Source organism: Spinacia oleracea, chromosome 3 (genome assembly GCF_020520425.1).
Source record: "Spinacia oleracea cultivar Varoflay chromosome 3, BTI_SOV_V1, whole genome shotgun sequence".
In the NCBI taxonomy this organism is placed as follows: Eukaryota; Viridiplantae; Streptophyta; class Magnoliopsida; order Caryophyllales; family Amaranthaceae; genus Spinacia; species Spinacia oleracea.
Genome location: NC_079489.1, coordinates 41,629,689 through 41,647,112, shown reverse-complemented (window position 1 = coordinate 41,647,112; position 17,424 = coordinate 41,629,689). Strand labels below are relative to the sequence as shown.

At 39.0% G+C, this 17,424-nt stretch overlaps 1 protein-coding gene and 1 long non-coding RNA gene across 2 annotated transcripts; both read right to left on the bottom strand.

Annotated features, from left to right (window-relative positions):
* Positions 1–2,019: 2,019 nt before the first annotated feature.
* LOC110788247 (ABC transporter G family member 11-like) lies at positions 2,020–2,837 on the bottom strand. Its single transcript, XM_056838014.1, has 4 exons — positions 2,804–2,837; positions 2,444–2,716; positions 2,251–2,358; positions 2,020–2,170 (listed from the first exon to the last, which is right to left on the bottom strand). Exons 1-4 carry the CDS (start codon positions 2,807–2,809, stop codon positions 2,036–2,038), a joined length of 522 nt encoding a protein of 173 aa, XP_056693992.1. The 5' UTR covers positions 2,810–2,837; the 3' UTR covers positions 2,020–2,035.
* A 1,791-nt stretch (positions 2,838–4,628) lies between these two features.
* On the bottom strand, positions 4,629–6,667 carry LOC130468971 (uncharacterized). Its single transcript, XR_008929343.1, has 4 exons — positions 6,346–6,667; positions 5,497–5,590; positions 4,809–4,900; positions 4,629–4,701 (listed from the first exon to the last, which is right to left on the bottom strand). It is a non-coding gene; the product is annotated as an uncharacterized lncRNA (long non-coding RNA).
* Positions 6,668–17,424: the final 10,757 nt, after the last annotated feature.

Genomic DNA, 17,424 nt, shown 5'->3' with positions numbered 1-17,424 from the left:
CCACATAAATCCTTCAAAATCTTTTATTTGGGCTATCGTAGAAAAAACCCTTATTGCAGCGGGCTTTTAGACCCCTGTTGCAGCGTACATCGTATGCTGCAACTGGGGGGCCTACAACAAGTCTGAACTTGTTGCAGCGTACAATGTTCGATGCAAAAAGTACTTTTTTGCAGCGTACATATGCATGTAGGCTGTAACAAGTGTCAAAATTTTGGAAAAAATATTGACTTGTTGCAGCGTACAAAGAAGTGTACGCTGCAAAAAACTCCACTTGTTGCAGGGTACATCTATTTGTACGCTGCAACAAGTCTGAAAATTTGCCAAAATTTACACCCTTGTTGCAGCGTACACATATATATGTACGCTACAACAAAGCACTTTTGGCGGGAAAATTCTAATTTTGTTTAGGGATTTTGCACCAAATATAGAAACTTGTCATAACAATAATAGAATATCGCAACCTGTATAACAAATATATAAACAATAACTGTAGTTTTGTATATATTCCAAAACCAAAGTGCACGTACTAATACATTTAAATATACATACGTTCCATTTTCAACATACGCATGCATTTTAACATAAAAGATTGTTCTATACATCTAAACCAACTCGATCAAGCTCCCTCAGGTCAATAATAAATACTTGCTGGTAAAAAACTTCGCCCATTGCTCACGAACCACATCAATTTCCTCACTAGCATAAGGCGTAGTCCTCGGAGTATAGACCTTACAAAAACAAAAATTTGATATGTATAAGTTTATTGGAATAAGTCTTGGAAACTTAAAAATAAACATAATAACCATGTACTAAGTTTAAAATGAGTCCTTAGGTTCTTTAGTTCAAAGTTGGGAGCGAAAATGTCACTTTAGGCTAAATATGACCTATAACGACTCAATGAGCCTTAAATGTGCATAAATAGATTGGAATGAGTCATAGAAAGTTATACCTAAGCATGTAAAACATTAATAAGTTTAAAATGAGTCCTTAGGTTCTTTATTTCAAATTTGGGAGAGAAAATGCTCATTTTAGCCTAAATATGGCCAATAACGACCAAACAAACCTTAAATGTGCATAAATAGATTGGAATAAGTCTTGGAAACTTCAAACTAAGCATATTAATCATGTAAAATGTTTAAAATAAGTCCTTAGGTTCTTTAGTTCAAATTTGGGAGCGAAAATATCATTTTAGCCTAAATATGACCTATAACGAACCAATTAGCCTTAAATGTGCATTAATAGATTCGAATGAGTCTTAGAAAGTTAAAACTATGCATATTAAATGTATAATAAGTATAAAATGAGTTCTTAGGTTCTTTAGTTCAAATTTGGGAGAGAAAATGTCTCATTTAAGCCTAAATATGACCTATAACGACCAAACAATCCTTAAATGTGCATAAGTAGATTGGAATAAGTCTTGGAAACTTAAAACTAAACATACTAATCATGTAATAAGTTTAAAATAAGTATTGGGAGCGAAAATGTCATTTTATGCTAAATATGACCTATAATGACCCAATGAGCTTTAAATGTGCATAAATAGATTGGTATGAGTCTTAGAAAGTCAAAACTAAGCATATAAAACATTTAGTAAGTTTAAAATGAGCCCTTAGGTTCTTTATTTAAAATTTGGGAGCGAAAATGCTCATTTTAGCCTAAATATGACCTATAACGACCAAACAAGCCTTAAATGTGCATAAGTAGATTGAAATGAGTTTTGAAACTTCAAACTAAGCATATTAATCATGTAATAAGAATAAAATGAGTACTTAGGTTCTTTAGTTTAAAGTTGGGAGCGGAAATGCCATTTTAGCTCTAAATATGACCTATAATGATCCTATGAGCCTTTCAATCTTTTTATTCACGATGATGATTTTATGAGAGATTAACTATGGGTGATTGTTCACATAAATGTAAATTGTTAAATATTTTTGTTTCATGGACAGATAATCATGGTTCTCCGTCCTATGCAGTATTTTCCACCAAAGAAGTTTTGTTTTAAAGAAGCTACTCGTATTCTATGAGTAGAAATATTTCAAGAACAAAGAAGCTTTAGGACCAAACATAACTCAGCATCAAGAAGACAAGAAGAGTACTCCCCTGGTATCTTTGGTAGATCTGGTGTCCTGTTGTCAAACACCACTCCCTTTAGGTCATTTTGGTATTGCCCCTGTACGTACAACCAACCACCAACCCATCAGTAATATATATTACTTTTATAGGGGAAGTTGAGTAATTAGTTAAGTGTACCTGAAGAGCCCAGAAATGGAAACTGATGTAAGACATGGGATAACGCCATACTGGCTTTGGTATGTCCTTGGGGAGCCGGAAGAAGCCCGAAACAAGCATGAATATTCCCTGATAATTATTATACATAATATACATATCAGAAACAAATTAAATCCCTAAGCCTTAATTCTTCATTAGATATATAATTATATACCTGTATGCCAGCACCAGTAATAATTCCCATGAGGAAATTGGGGACAACGCTGGCGATGGCCATCATTAAGCTCTCAACAACAGTGACACTAGCATAAAGACATAGCACAAAGAATATATAGTGCTCAAACCCTGGATGCAACCGAACCATGAAATAACAAACTATTCCCGAAAGAAAGGTTATCAACATTAGGAATGGCATTGCAGATATTGTGTTGCTTATCACAAATGCTGTTACTCCATAGTGCCCATTCAACCTTTCCCTCTGGAATACCTGAAATTTGTAACAGCATGCATCTTCCTAATTAAATTACTTACTCTTTTTCCATATTAAATTATTATTTGTAACAAAGAATTCTACCTTCATATCTTCAACAAAGGACGGAAATCCAGCAATAGACAGCCAACCTGTAATCTCAGGAGCAGCTATAACACCATACCTGGAAACCATTAAAAAAATATATATATGATCCTTAAACAGTTTTATAGAAACTATCAAATATAATATGCACTGACCAGAAGAACATAAAACAATTAAAAAACCACAATCAACCTGACTTCAGAATGTCACTCTTAGAAGTTTCAAACCACTAGTTTCTACTTTTTAGTAAACGAGAATTCAAAGAATCGGTTCAACGAGTTTAAGACATTAGAATAGGTAAAGCTTGGTTGAATCAGCTGTAAACAATTGCAGTCTAAGCTATGTAAACTCTTCATTCCAAACAAGTGTGTCTAATTCTATGTTCTAACCATCACACACCTGAGTGTAATATGACACTTAGGATCACTTTGATTAGACTAGAATCTCAGAAAAAAGAACGAGAAAGCCTAGGCAATAGACGTTTTCTACCTGCATCTGTACACAACTACTATTCTGTTCTTGATTCAAATCCAAGTTGCACATATCACATTTCTCTCAGATTTCATTAGTCAGAGTATAGAGCCACTTTAAACTCTTTATAACTAGAATAATCTGCCCTCCATGATGAAGATCAAGTTGCAGGTTTATCCAGACATGGAGTCGTCTATTCTGTCAAATTGCTACTAATAAGCAGAAAACAGTAGGTTCCATTACATAGATGGTAAGGAACTAGCAGGACACACTCCCATGTTCAGTATGAAATATGAAATGGTATCAACGGTCACTACCCTTCAAAACCCGGTTCAGAGTGAAAAATTCTGTACTCCAAATTCAGAAAATCTTATCACTGCCATTGTTGCAACAACGTAGCAGGATATCGTGTCTAGAAAAAGTATTAAGCATGACTATAAGACACCACACAAGTAAATATTCAGACTACACCAAACCGTAACATAAAATCTTAGGCCGTCTTTAACTTCCTGGAATTGAAGAATCGGTTTACGCTCAGATATCATAACTCCCCAACCCAGCTATATGGAATCTTTATTGTGGAAAAGTTGTTCAACTAGCTTAATTCAAGATCAGATAAGACTCTTTTTAGTTAGGTTAGCCCACTGCTCAAAGGTTCTATTAAGCTATTTCAACATTATCCCACTTGTTATGCATTGCCATGGATTAAACTTGCCACCATGACTCCATAGAGAAGGTAGACTCAAAAGTGTTTTTTTTTTTACTTTTTTATAAAAACACTGTAAATCGACAGATTAAGTGCAAAAAAATAGGCAGAAAAAATGCAAGTTGTATGGGAACATAATACTTCATCGGCAAGTAAAGCCTATGACTGTAAACCAAAACTAGATCTGAAAATAATTATGAGTAATATTAGTGTTGACCCTTCTTAATAGGTACTTTGTTCACAAGGAGGCCAACACTAATCCTTCAAACATTGATGGTAATCAAAAAAGCATAATGCGGAAAGGTACAGTGTATGTGTATGTGAATGTGAGATAAGTTTAGTCAAACTAGGAGCACACAATATGGCTTTACAAAAATAATTAAAAGGTAGCAGAAAACCAGTCTGTCAGGACAATGACCCGGCCTCAGACAATTCAGTGGCTCCCCCATAAATACAAGGGTTTGATTCATTGACTAATAAAAGTAATAGACAAAGCGATCCAGTTAATTGCAGTTACACTCATTTCTGAGCAAAAATTAAGTAGCCAACTGATTTCACCCCTAGTTTGTCAAATAGGTCACAGATTCCATGTAACTAAGAAACATAATACAGAAGTTAAAAAAGTAAATAAAACAATTCATCGTAAGTTACCATTGACAGGAATCCCGAAGATACAAAACTCTTAACAGCCTTTTGTGAAGTGAAATCCACAGCATCATATCTAAGGGAAATAGAGAATCAACCGTGTCATTAGAGATTCCAAATAAATAAACCATATGTTTAGATTACATACCAGTTAAGAGATGAAAGGGGGGAAAAAAGACTCACATAAAGGACCCTTCAAAGCATATATACTGATAAAAAGGGGAGAGAGTGTAAGGCGGGCTTTAGATTCTTTACCATGTAGTCATGTTGACATCCTGCCAACCATATACAAAATTATCATGTAAACGTTAGTGGAGGTATCCACTCCTCCAATACTCACATGGCAGAAGCTATAATATAATTATGGAAATAAAACGAATACCAATATTGTATAGACTCCTATTGTAAAGGGTCTGGCAAAAAAGACATGAAAGTAAGAACAGCTATAAGTCTATAACCCTTAGTCACATCACATAATGCATGGAGAAGAGTTTTGTAAAACCTAAATGCAACCCTTATTCACATGACAAGATTTACTTCAGCAAGATTTGGAAAATAGCATAGGGAATATAAATTAAAACCTATAAATAGCAAAGTTATGAAGCTAGAAAACCTCATACTTTGTATCAAATTAAATACGCAAGAACAAAGTAACCCTAGTTTTCTGAACCCCAGATTATTTCATACAGATTCAAACTCAAATTTAGATTCTTCAATCAATTAAACAAAGAAATTAACTACATGAACCATAGGCATCAGTAAATCAACTAATGAAATTAATTACAAACCACATTTACCATAATATTTAAACAACAAATCCAACAAAGTTTTCAATAGTTGCATAAATTTAACAAATCAAACAAGATTATACCTCATATGCGCTTGTTCTTTCCTCAAAATCAATCAATTCATTTCTTTTGCAGCAGATGGGAACCCCAACTCCAATCTTCTGAAACCTCCTTGACCTGCTAACTTTGGAACCAATTTGTCAGAATATTGAGCAATTGAAACACGGGAACAACCCCATGACTTCTAGGTTTTTTCATGAAATTAACAACGATTTCTCTGATATTCAAAATAACTAAGAAAGATTTGCCAAGTCCAACAAATACTAACAGCACAGAACCACTGCAAAGTGCAGAGACAGCACATACTTGAAGATGTACCATACAAACAAAGCCAATATAGAACAACATCATGGCAACGTAGTAAGTGGTCTATACTGAGTACTAAGGTACTACGAGATGAAAGCAGGTCAATAATGACATTAACAGTAGAACATATAAATGAAAAAATGGTTCGTAATTCACCTCAAAGAAAAATTCTACAGATGCCACCAGGAAAAGTTAACTAGAAGTACAAATTTCAAGCTATTAATGATCAAAGTAATACCTGCGCAATAGCTAGTTTCACTTCGCATCAAGGGAAAGCTCGAAATAAAGATTTGCACTCAATGCCACAGTTAAAAAGCATCAAAATTTAAAGAACTAACCCAAAAAAAGCACCCCATCACCATCCCAACAGAAATTCAGCAGCATATGCAAGCAGAATCACATTTCAATATCCCCCAACTCATCAATTGACCTAGTAGGTCGAAAATCAAAACAAAACGAACACAATTTCATTCCCCCTAACCCTAATTTCCCAAACTTGATGACATTCTAGGGTTTGCGAAAATAAAAATAAAAATTAGGTCAAAATTAAAGGTCGAGAAGATCACCTGAGCAAAACACACCACCCCCGCAACACGAAACCCTTAGATTGCAAAACCTATGTCGCAAAACAGCAAGCAAAATTTGAAATCCTTTGCCCTAATTTCCGAAACTAAGGTTTTTTAGGGCTTGTAAAACGAAACTAAAAAAAAATCGATTTTCCTTTTTCCTCCTCTTCAACAAACGAATTCGAACCCTGATTTCATGAAATTAACAACGATTTCTCTCTCCAAAATCCAAATAGAAGAATGCTCGGGTAGAAGAAGGAGTGAGCGCGGGATTTTAGATTTCTATTTTGCTCGAGGTTTGAGACGAAATGGGTCTGAATAGAACTACCTACCTTTGCAGCGAAATAAACAATAAAAAAAATTGCAGGGGGCTTTTACCATGTACGCTACAAAATGGAAGGTCTATTGCAGGGGGCTTTTATTATGTACGCTGCAACAAACTCTTTTGCAGGGGGCAATTAATTTGTACGCTGCAACAACCCTTTAAAAGGTTTGACCCGCGTTGACCGACTGGTTGTTGAAGCGTATTAATACATGTACGCTGCAACAAGGGGGCTGCAACAGGGGTTTTTTCTACTAGTGCTAAGAGGTAGATGGTTGTGGTCTTTGAGTCACGAGGCGAGACTGAGTGAGCCTCGTTTGGTAGGCCTATAGTGGACCTTTAGTTTTAGTAGGCCTAGGTTGGACCTTTAAATTGTCTTACTTTGCAAGCGTATTTAGTCGTTTCTTAAAATGTGCAAATAGCGTAGATTCAAAATGTTGTTTTTACTTTATTGAAATTTAACGAAAGAATTACATCGAAAATAACTTTTTTTTGCTTCTTTTCAGATTCCAGTTTCTGGGATTTAATTGGAAGTTGTGATTTAGACTCGAACTTTCATTAATCTTTCTGATTATAACCCGTGTATGAATACAAGGAGGTGGCCTAGACTCAAAATAATGACGTGGCGTAAGCCTATAATACTTGACCAAGCAACTCTCAGACTTAGACTAATTGGACCATAACTTTCGTTGGTTGACACTTTAGATTTTAACCCTTGGGTGTCCATTTGTCATGCGCCATTTTGCTTAATGTTGGCAAGGTAGTTAGTTGGGGAGATCGATTTTTTATTTTTGCAAGACTGGAATCATTAGTGCGGCTTCCCTCTTAGTGTGTATTGCTTTACCCCAATGGTAGCCTTATGGTATGCCGATTTGGGTATTTTCATGGTTGGTCATGTTGCATTCATGGAAAATCTTTTAGTCCATACTTAGGAGTATTTCAAGGACCGAGTGGCTCGAGAGGACTATGATAGTCGTGACCCAATGTGATCGTAAGCCTTGAGGCCATTAATTTTGTGCTAATGGTATTGACACCTTAGGTTCACTTTGGGGGTTGTGCGACTATGGGGGAATGATTTTTAGAATGTGACCGTTTCCATTTTACAAATACTATAATATATTATTTTTGTTGGTGAGAGAGAATATTGAGGCCGTGGATTCTTAGCAAGGGATGACAATTACATATGGGTGCTCATTGATTTAAATGTTAGGATGGGAGACTCAATATGGTTTAACCTTTTAACTTGCAGAACGACACCAAGCATTAGGACCGATTATATGGATAAGACAACTAAGACTCAGGATTTAGATTGTACTTCGGCATAGTCTAGTCTAGACTCGGATTTACTAATTTTTTATTCGAACATTATTTTTCTTTGCAAACTTCATTTGAACATTATTTTTTTGGAATACCTTGCCCATGTGACATTCAAAGTTTTTTTTTTAAACTAGCATGCTCGGTTTTGGTGCCGAACATTGTCGTCGTAGGAGGCCTAACAACGACACAAAGAGTTATATTTTTTTATAAGTCGCTTTTGGAATCGAGTGCTTTTCATACGCCCTCGTAGCAATTTTTTTCACGAAAACTTTTTTTTTTGCTACATATTTTCTTCATGCGTGGGCACCGAGGCTGCTGCGCCTGACCAAAAGGCCAGGAAACAACATCAGCGCCCTGCGTAGGGCGTGAGAAATTCTGGCGCCCATCCAGGGGCGTTGAAAATGCGTCCCTGGCTGGTTCTCGTTCTCTGTTTGCGTATACTTTTGTTTTTGCGATTTTAATTTTGCGTGCTTGCCTTATAACGTCCTTTACGCGCTGTGCAGCGTTTGTGGGATTCGTTACAGGCTATCCCGAGCGTCGCTTATTTTTGTGGCGATCGTTCGGGTTTGCGGAACACGTATTTCGGAATAACTCTTTGGCAAATTGGTTTATGAATGTTTGGGCAATTTTTTTTTAGGTCGTTGGTTTTTTCTAGGATAGTTTGTCACACACAATCATATATTTCGCTACACATAACTAACATTCCATCATGAGGCAATAATAATATGTCATGTAGTTTATGATAGGCTTCTATAGGTAGTTATTTGCGCCTGGCTTGGTACCGCTTCTATCGCAGATCCAACACATGCCCCGGTCGAGGTAGTGCCTTCAACAGACGAATTTCGCCCAAGAGGCCAATCACGATGTAAGCCAAGGGGGCATGCACCAATGAGAGGGACCTAATAGGCGAGCGATTGGGTTTGGGACGGGTGTACTACTAGCGAAAGTGCCGAGTGGACAACATCCGAAGCGTATGCACCCCCAGGTTGGCGATGGGTATCCTTAGTCCCAACTCCCTGAGGGAGCCAAGATTCGTTATGCGGTTCTGCCCGTTCACATTAATATGCTGATTTTCAGGTCATCCCAACTTGATGGGGAAATAAACGCGGGGTAGGATCGTTTCACCCTTCGGCTATTTTGATTACCTACAAGCACGAGTATTTCCTTCACTATCCCATGTGGAGTCGCCACTGTGAGGGGGTCGAAAAAGCACGAGGCTAATGCGTGACCTTGTCCCTCGTGGGTGTGACGTTTCTTTTTGTCAAATCAAGTGTAATTTGATTTCCTGTGAGTTTAGACCCAATTGACTAGTAATATAGGAGTCGCCATTCAGTTTTTAACGACAATGAGAAAAACTGACAAAACCCGGTTATCGTGACATAAAGGGAGTGCAATTATGTTTGACCACGACGGCCGTAGGTTCCCTTGTGATCCCTGGTGTGGGGATTTCTCAACATACACCCGCAAGGTAGAGATTGAGGGTTCGAGGGACTGTAACTACCGAGAGGAGTACTCGCTCTTCGATAACTCCAGAGGCAGGATATCCTTACTAGCTCAGCATAAATAATTGAAGGGACATGTGTTAACTATTAAACTAATCTGAGTTGATTTTAACAATATGCAACATATAGTACTAGATCGAGCGCGATTATCTGATTTAGATTGTTTTAAGGGACCTAGCATGATAATCCAATTTCCCAAAAATATCATATTTATTAGGCGTGATAGAACAATCATATTTAGTTAGTTTAACAGTTCATAAAAAGGGCGAGGAAAGAAATTAAATCATAGAGAAGGGACACATTACGACGCACCCTTGAGAGATGCATCACGGTTCTCAGAAAACTAACCACTTTGACTTTGCTATCTCTCCTTTTATTTAACGAATCTCAAGTTATGGGACAGGATACGTTCTGTTCGATTTATGGATCGATTGCGACAGAACGCGTGATCAGTTTTTGCAGCGTGAGGCTTAGGCTTAGGGGTTTAGAGTCAATACTCAGAATAATAATTGTGTGTTCGTCTTTTCACGTCGAACTTGGGCTATATTTATAGAAAAGAGTTCGTTGAAAGATAGAATTATAGAACTCTAATCCACGAAGAATTAGGAGAAAACACGTACCTAGGTATTTTCAGCGCCAAGGGCTGGGCGTCAAAGATTTCGGCACCCAGCTCTGGGCGTTGAAAATAGGATCCAGGCAATTTCAGCGCCCAGGGATGGGCGTTGAAATTGGTGTTTGGGCCTTTTCTTTGTCAGATTCGGACTCTTAGAATCCGGAGTGTATGAGACTTAATCGAGTCTTTTAGTGCGTATTAATTTTATGACGGGATGCGTCTGGGCCAGTTACCAACTCTAGGCTCGTTAGGATTTTAATTAATACGTAACTCTTATTTTCGAATCGTATTAGGAATAGGATTCTCTCGCAATTTCTATCTCAATTAGGATTTATGTTGGAGTGCAACACCTAATTCTGACAGGTTTCTATCTTTTATGACTGCCACTTTTAACAACTACCCATTACGGCAGTTACTATTTTTAGCAAGTTTCCATAAATAGCAGGTTTCGGGTGAAATGAAGAGGGTGATTGAGATTCGTTATTTTATAGGAGATGCGTTGTCAAGTGGAGATTTATGCTTTCATCATCGAACCTTCCCTTTCGGGAATGGGGACAAAAGTAGGTGTCTACAGGTAGTGCAACTTCGTTTCCAAATTTTTAATGAATCTCATAGCTTCACGGTTCATGATATTAATGAGATGTTTCACATCCCCATGGATGCGATGATACTTTCTTCATCGCTCACATTGAGATTTTTACTAACTATGCAGATTATGATGAGCAAGGGTGGTGGAAGGCGATCATGCGAGAGGACTTCATTTCTTCTTCCGCCAAGGCTTCCTCCTACATCCATCCGACCTTGCGCTATGTCTCGCGCCTCCTTGGCTATTTCTTTTTCTCAAATCATAGTGCGGGGGCTTGCCGAGCTTGGAATTGGAAGCCTTATGGTTGGCTCACAAAAGGGGAAGCTTGGGCCGCTATGATATTGGTACTTTGCTTATCTCCAGTATCACTAAGACCCGCAATGGAGTCACCTTCTCCAGGGACATTCAATTGGGGGTATGCTTACCTTGATCGTCATGAACATTAAAGATAACAAATACAAGGATACAAATGGTTGCGCGACACGTAAGAGGATAGGGGTATACATATGGTGTGTTGATCTGACGGAAGAGGAATGATGCCTTCTTCCGGAACCCACTACCACTAAAGTGAATCTCAATCCCGCTTTCCCTTTGAGAATGCCCCGTGTTCGTATCCTGGATGCCATTCGGGGTAAACCGGCTCCAAATCGTAGGGTTCATCGTGCCGCTCCTCCTCATGTCACCCCTTAATCCCTTGCCGTTGCTCCACCCCTCAATGAGGGTGGTACGTATTCTACTCCTTCTCCCTTTGACTTTAATGCTTTGCAAGTATCCCTATTGGAAACCTTATATGGCCAAGCACAACAAGCTCTTGCTATTTCTTCGCTTAGCACTTCGCAAGATCGCCAAGTGGCGGATTCATTTGACTCCTCCTATTACTTACGGTGGGTGTATGACTAGCACGTGGATAAGGGGGATTTTGAGCCCTATGTGAAGTACCCCAACCTTCCACCCTAAAAAGGGTCGGTCCCGAGTTGGAACGATTATCATACCATCCACCCCAACAAGGACGTTTCCCAACACGGTGTCACACCCCTCTCATTCCCTTTATATGATTATTCCCAAATTGGAAGGTGTGACTACCACGGTGACCCCATGTATCCTACCATAGAGCCTTATACTTGGCCCCCGGGGTACTCCGGAGGTTGGAATGTCCCAAGGGAATTACTCTATTGAGTCTCGCTGTGATTGGTCCCCCTACACTGATGTTTCGAAGCTTGATCTCAAACCTACCTTCAACTTCACTCCTTTTACCAAAGAGGAAGTTATTGCTTACCAAATTCATAAGGCAACAGAGAGGGTGGCGACTGTTAGGTTATGATACATATGAATAAACATAAATCATGCGGAAAAACCATAAAGCCAGGAAACATATTATTTACACATAATCATTTAGCATAATTCAGATGCATACACTTTGTAGCGTGCCCTCCCTAGCTGCGCCCGAACCGAACAAGAACAAGTCTTTAGGACTCCAAGTGTCGTCCCTCCGTAGATAGTCCACAACACATCCGGATCTTCCTTAAGAATTACCAACTAGAATCGCCCTTAAGGTACTATATATTTTCGGCTAATAGGGCAAGAATATGGCTGATTTTTCTACTTAAAAATATTTGCTTTTTATTGTTTGAATACTTGCAATTATCTATATAAATTATGAGCCCTTAACTCATATTTATAGGCCATGGAATAAGTAATCGAATCCTACTAGGATACGAATTAATTAAATTAGAATCCTAGTAGAACTCTTATTTAATTAATTTATCTTTTAGGATTAGGAATTTAATCATTAACCAAATCCTATACACTTTAGGTTTCGTATGTGAACACAAACTCTACACGAGCATGACCCGCAAGCGTGCAGGCCATGCCCGCGCACAGCCCACACGGCCGCTCGGCCCACGTGAGCTACAAGCCCACGCGAGCGCAGCAGCACTGCTCGCAGCTGCGCGCGCAGCCACGGCCTGCTGGGCCTGGCCTTGCGCTGGGCCTGGCGTGACCTTGGCTGTTCGTGTGGCGCGCTGGCTTGCTAGACGCGGGCCTGGCTTCGTGCTGGGCCTTCGTCCAGCAAGCTCGTCCGATGCTAATTCCTACGATGTGCTTCCGATTAATTTCCCGATTCCGAAATTCATTTCCGATACGAACAATATTTAACATTTCCGATTCCGGAATTAATTTCTGTCTCGAACAAATATTTAATATTTCCGTTTCCGGAATCATTTTCCAATTCCGATAATATTTCCGATTCTGACAATATTTCCGTTTCCGGCAATATTTTCGATTCCGGCAATATTTCCATTTCCGATAATATTTTCCGATATGTACCATGTTTCCGTTTCCGGCAACATCTACGACTTGGATAATATTTATATTTCCGATACGATCCATATTTCCGTTTCCGGCAATATCATCGTTTCCGGAGTATTCATTTCTTGCCTTTGACGATCTTAGCTCCCACTGGAACCAAGATCCGTCGATTCCGAATATCCATAGATGGAGTATTTAATGCCATTAAATACTTGATCCGTTTACGTACTATTTGTGTGACCCTACGGGTGCAGTCAAGAGTAAGTTGTGGATTAATATAATTAATTCCACTTGAACTGAAGCGGCCTCTAGCTAGGCATTCAGCTCACTTGATCTCACTGAATTATTAACTTGTTAATTAATACTGAACCGCATTTATTAGACTTAATATTATATGCATACTTGGACAAAGGGCATTATTTCATTCAGCGACGAGGGCAAAGGGTAAGAGTCCTAGCATGAGTGGTACCTACGCGCCATTTTCCCTCTCCCTCATCATTTTTTTCTTGGGGTAGAGGTGTGCTTTTTTTTTGGGGGGGGGGGGGAGTTGTATGCTTTGGGTCTTGTTCTCCTTGGGGGGTAAGTGTAACACGCTAATAATTCCTTGCTCTTTATAAAACATTTTCCGACTTAAAACACAGGAATTACCAAGATATTACCGCCACCGTGATAACCGCTAAGGCTATTTACCAGAATTACGCAGGGGAGTTAATTAACTTTCAAAACACATTAAATAAATAGTTAATGATCATTAAAACAAGTTGGAACCACTGAGGCCCGAATCCAAAGTATTAAACCATTTGAAATCCATTAACTGAAAATAGTAGTCATGACTTTAAATAAAAATAGAGTTTATAAATTACGAAAGAATAAACTCTCAACTCAAATCCCATGATAACTTCTCCCGCAAGTTATCTCTACAAACCTGCTTTATTAAAATCTACTTCCCAACAACGCAAATTCAATTGATGGATCATCATAGGGTCATTAAGGAAAAGGCCATGACCAGAAGACATGAAGCACGAAGTCAGCAAAAGCTGAGTACGAACAAGCTAGAATAACATTCTATCCTAACATACTTCACTCGACAGATTAAATAATCCACATGCAAAAGCCATATAATAAACAGATAAACATGGAGGCAAGACTCGACACTTGACACGACTCTTGACTCACAGTTTAAATAAAAGATAGCTTCTAACGGGTAAAGTAAAGTATCTTCAAAAGGAAAGAAAAGGGTGATGGGAGCCAACCATACACCAAAATAAGTCGGGCTACTACCGACAGTCGGGCCATACCGACAGGAATTCCAATGCACAACGGCATAAAAGAGAATGAAACAACGTCTTGTATCATTCTAGGAGTACAAGTTTTCCGGCAAGACTCCCCCCATTGTTCATACTCAAGGTATATACGTTCCAAGAGTTTTGAAGCTCTTTTGGGTTACACTTTACGTTAATTAGTATATTATGTTCAAGGCGACTCAAGACTCTACTCAAAACACAACATACAAACGATTAAACAATTAAACAATTCAGCATAATAATAATAACAACTTGCGTGCGCAATACTCATACATGCAAACCAACTTGAACAACATGCTTGACATAATTCAACGATTATAAAAGTCCATAACATGATAGTTCAATAGAATCTATAAAGCATAATTAAATTCATTACATGCTCGTTCACATAGATTCAATAATAATAATAACATTAACATGCTCGTTCTCAATATCAAACATGAATTCATAATAACATATTCATTCCAATCATCAATCATGAATTCACAACAACATATTGTAGACACCTACATTTGTCTCCATTCCCGAACGGGAAGGTTCGATGATGAGAACATAAAACTCCACTTGGCAACGCATCTCCTATAAAATAACGAATCTCAATCACCCTTTCATTTCAGCCAAAACTGCTATTTATAGAAATCTGCTAATAAAAGTAACCACCGTAAAAGGTAGTTGTGAAAAGTGGCAAAGTCATAAAAGATAGAAACCTGTCAGAATTAGGTGTTGCACTCCAACATAAATCCTAAAAGAGATAGAATTTGAATTCCTGGTATAATTTGAAAATAAGAGTTACGTATTAATAAAAATCCTAACGAACCTAGAGTACGTAACGGGCCCAGACGCATTACGTCATAAGTTAATACGCACTAAAAGACTCGGATAAATCTCAAAAGCTCCGTGTTCTAAGAGTCCAAATCTGACAAAGAACTCGGCCCAGATCCCATTTTCAACGCCTGGATTCCGGCGCCCAGCCCTGGGCGCTGAAAATGCCTGGGGCCGTTTTATTTCTGGATTCTTTTTGGATTCGTATCTTAAAATCTATCTTTCCACACACCCTTTTCCTATAAATACAGCCTAAAACCGACGTGAAAAGGGAACACACAATTGCATAACCTAAGTATTGACTCTAGCCTTAAGCCTAAGCCTCACACTGCGAAATTGATCCGGCGTTCTGTCGCAATCGACCCAAAAGTCGAACAGAACGCGTCCTGTCCCTTGTAGGTTGATGAATTAAGCCTAAATATTGGAACATTTCTTAGAAACCCGAGATTCGTTAAATAAAAGGATAAATAGCAAAGCCAAGTGGTTAGTTTTCTGAGAACCATAACGCACCTCTCAAGGGTGCGTTGTAATGTGTCCCTCATATGATTTAATCGCTTTTATCACCCTTTTATAAAATTATCAAACTATTAACTTGATTGATCTATCACGCCTAATAAGATAATACCTTGGACAATTGAATTATCATGCTAGGTACCTTAAATCAATCTAAATAAGATAATCACGATCGATTTAGTGTTATGTGTTGCATATTGCTAAAACCAATTCAGAATAGTTTAATAGTTTAACGCATGTCCCTTCAATTATTTATGCTGAGCTAGTAAGGATAACCTGCCTCTGAAGTATTATCGATGAGCACTCCTCTCGGTAGCTACAGTCCCCCGAACTCTCAATCTCTGCCCTGCGGGTGTACGTTGAGCGATCCCCCCACCAGGGATCACAAGGGAACCTATGGCCGTCGTGGTCGAACATAATTGCACTCCCTTTATGTCACGATAACCGGGTTTTATCAGTTTTTCTCATTGTCGTTAAAAACTGAATGGCGACTCCTATATTACTAGTCGATTGGGTGTAAACTCACAGGAAATCCAATTACACTTGATCTGACGACGTCACACCCACGAGGGACGAGGTCATGCATTAGCCTCGTGCTTTTTCGACCCCCTCACAGTGGCGACTCTGCTGGGGATGTTAATGAAATACTCGTGCTCGTAGGTAATCAAAATAGCCGAAGGGTGAAACGATCCTACCCCGCGTTTATTTCCCTATCAAGTTGGGACGACCTGAAAATCAGCATATTAATGTGAACGGACAGAACCGCATAACGAATCTTGGCTCCCTTGGCATGTTTCATCTCGGGAGTTGGGAATAAGGATACCATCGCCACCCGGGGGGTGCATACGCTTCGAATGTTGTCCACTCGGCACTTTCGGTAGTAGTACACCTGTCCCAAACCCAATCGCTCGCCCACTAGGTCCCTCTCATTGGTGCATGCCCCCTTGGCTTACATCGTGATTGGCCTTTTGGGACGAAATTCGCTCGTGAATGCACTACCTCGACCGGGGCATGTGTTGGATCGACGATAGAAGCGGTACCAAGCCGGCGCAAATATTACCCATAGAAGCCTATCATAAAATACGTGACATATTATTTTGCTTCATGTTGTAATGTTAGTTATGTGTAGCGAATTATGTGATTGTGTGTGACAAATAATACTAGAAAACCAACGACCCTAAAAATTGCCCAAACATTCATAAACACCAATTGCCCAAAGATTTATACCAAAATACGTGTTCCGCAGCCCCGGGCGATCGCCACAAAAATAAGCGACGCCCAGGACAGCCTGTAACGGATTGCACAACGCTGCACAACGCGTAAAGGACGTTATTAGGCGAGCACGCAAAATTAAGTCGTATATACGAAAAAAGGATACGCGAACAAAATATGAGTACCAGTCAGGGACGCATTTTCAGCGCCCCTGGCTGGGCGCCTATCATTTTCAACGCCCAGAGTTGGGCGCTGAAGTTGCTGCCTGGCCTTTTGGTCAGGCACAGCAGCCTCGGTACCCGCGCATAAAGTATACGTAGAAATAAAAAAAAATCCGTAACAAATTTGCTACGAGGACGTATGAAAAAAGGCACTCGATTCTAAGAACGACTTATAAAATAAACAACTCATTGTGTCGTCACTAGGCCTCCTATGACGACTATGTTCGGCACTAAACCGAGCACGATGATTAAACGGCCTTGAATGACACATGGGCAAAGTATTCAAAAAATGATGTTCAAATAAAGCTTTCAAGGAAAAATAATAAATCCGAGTCTAGACTAGGCTATCCCAAAGTACAA

What these genes read in the sequence shown, in the direction of transcription:
- LOC110788247 (XM_056838014.1), bottom strand. An exon ending in TTACTGGTGCTGGCATACAG is followed by an intron (nt 2,359 to 2,443) that starts GTATATAATTAT and finishes AATAATTATCAG; the next exon opens with GGAATATTCATGCTTGTTTC. An exon ending in TCCATTTCTGGGCTCTTCAG is followed by an intron (nt 2,171 to 2,250) that starts GTACACTTAACT and finishes TTGTACGTACAG; the next exon opens with GGGCAATACCAAAATGACCT.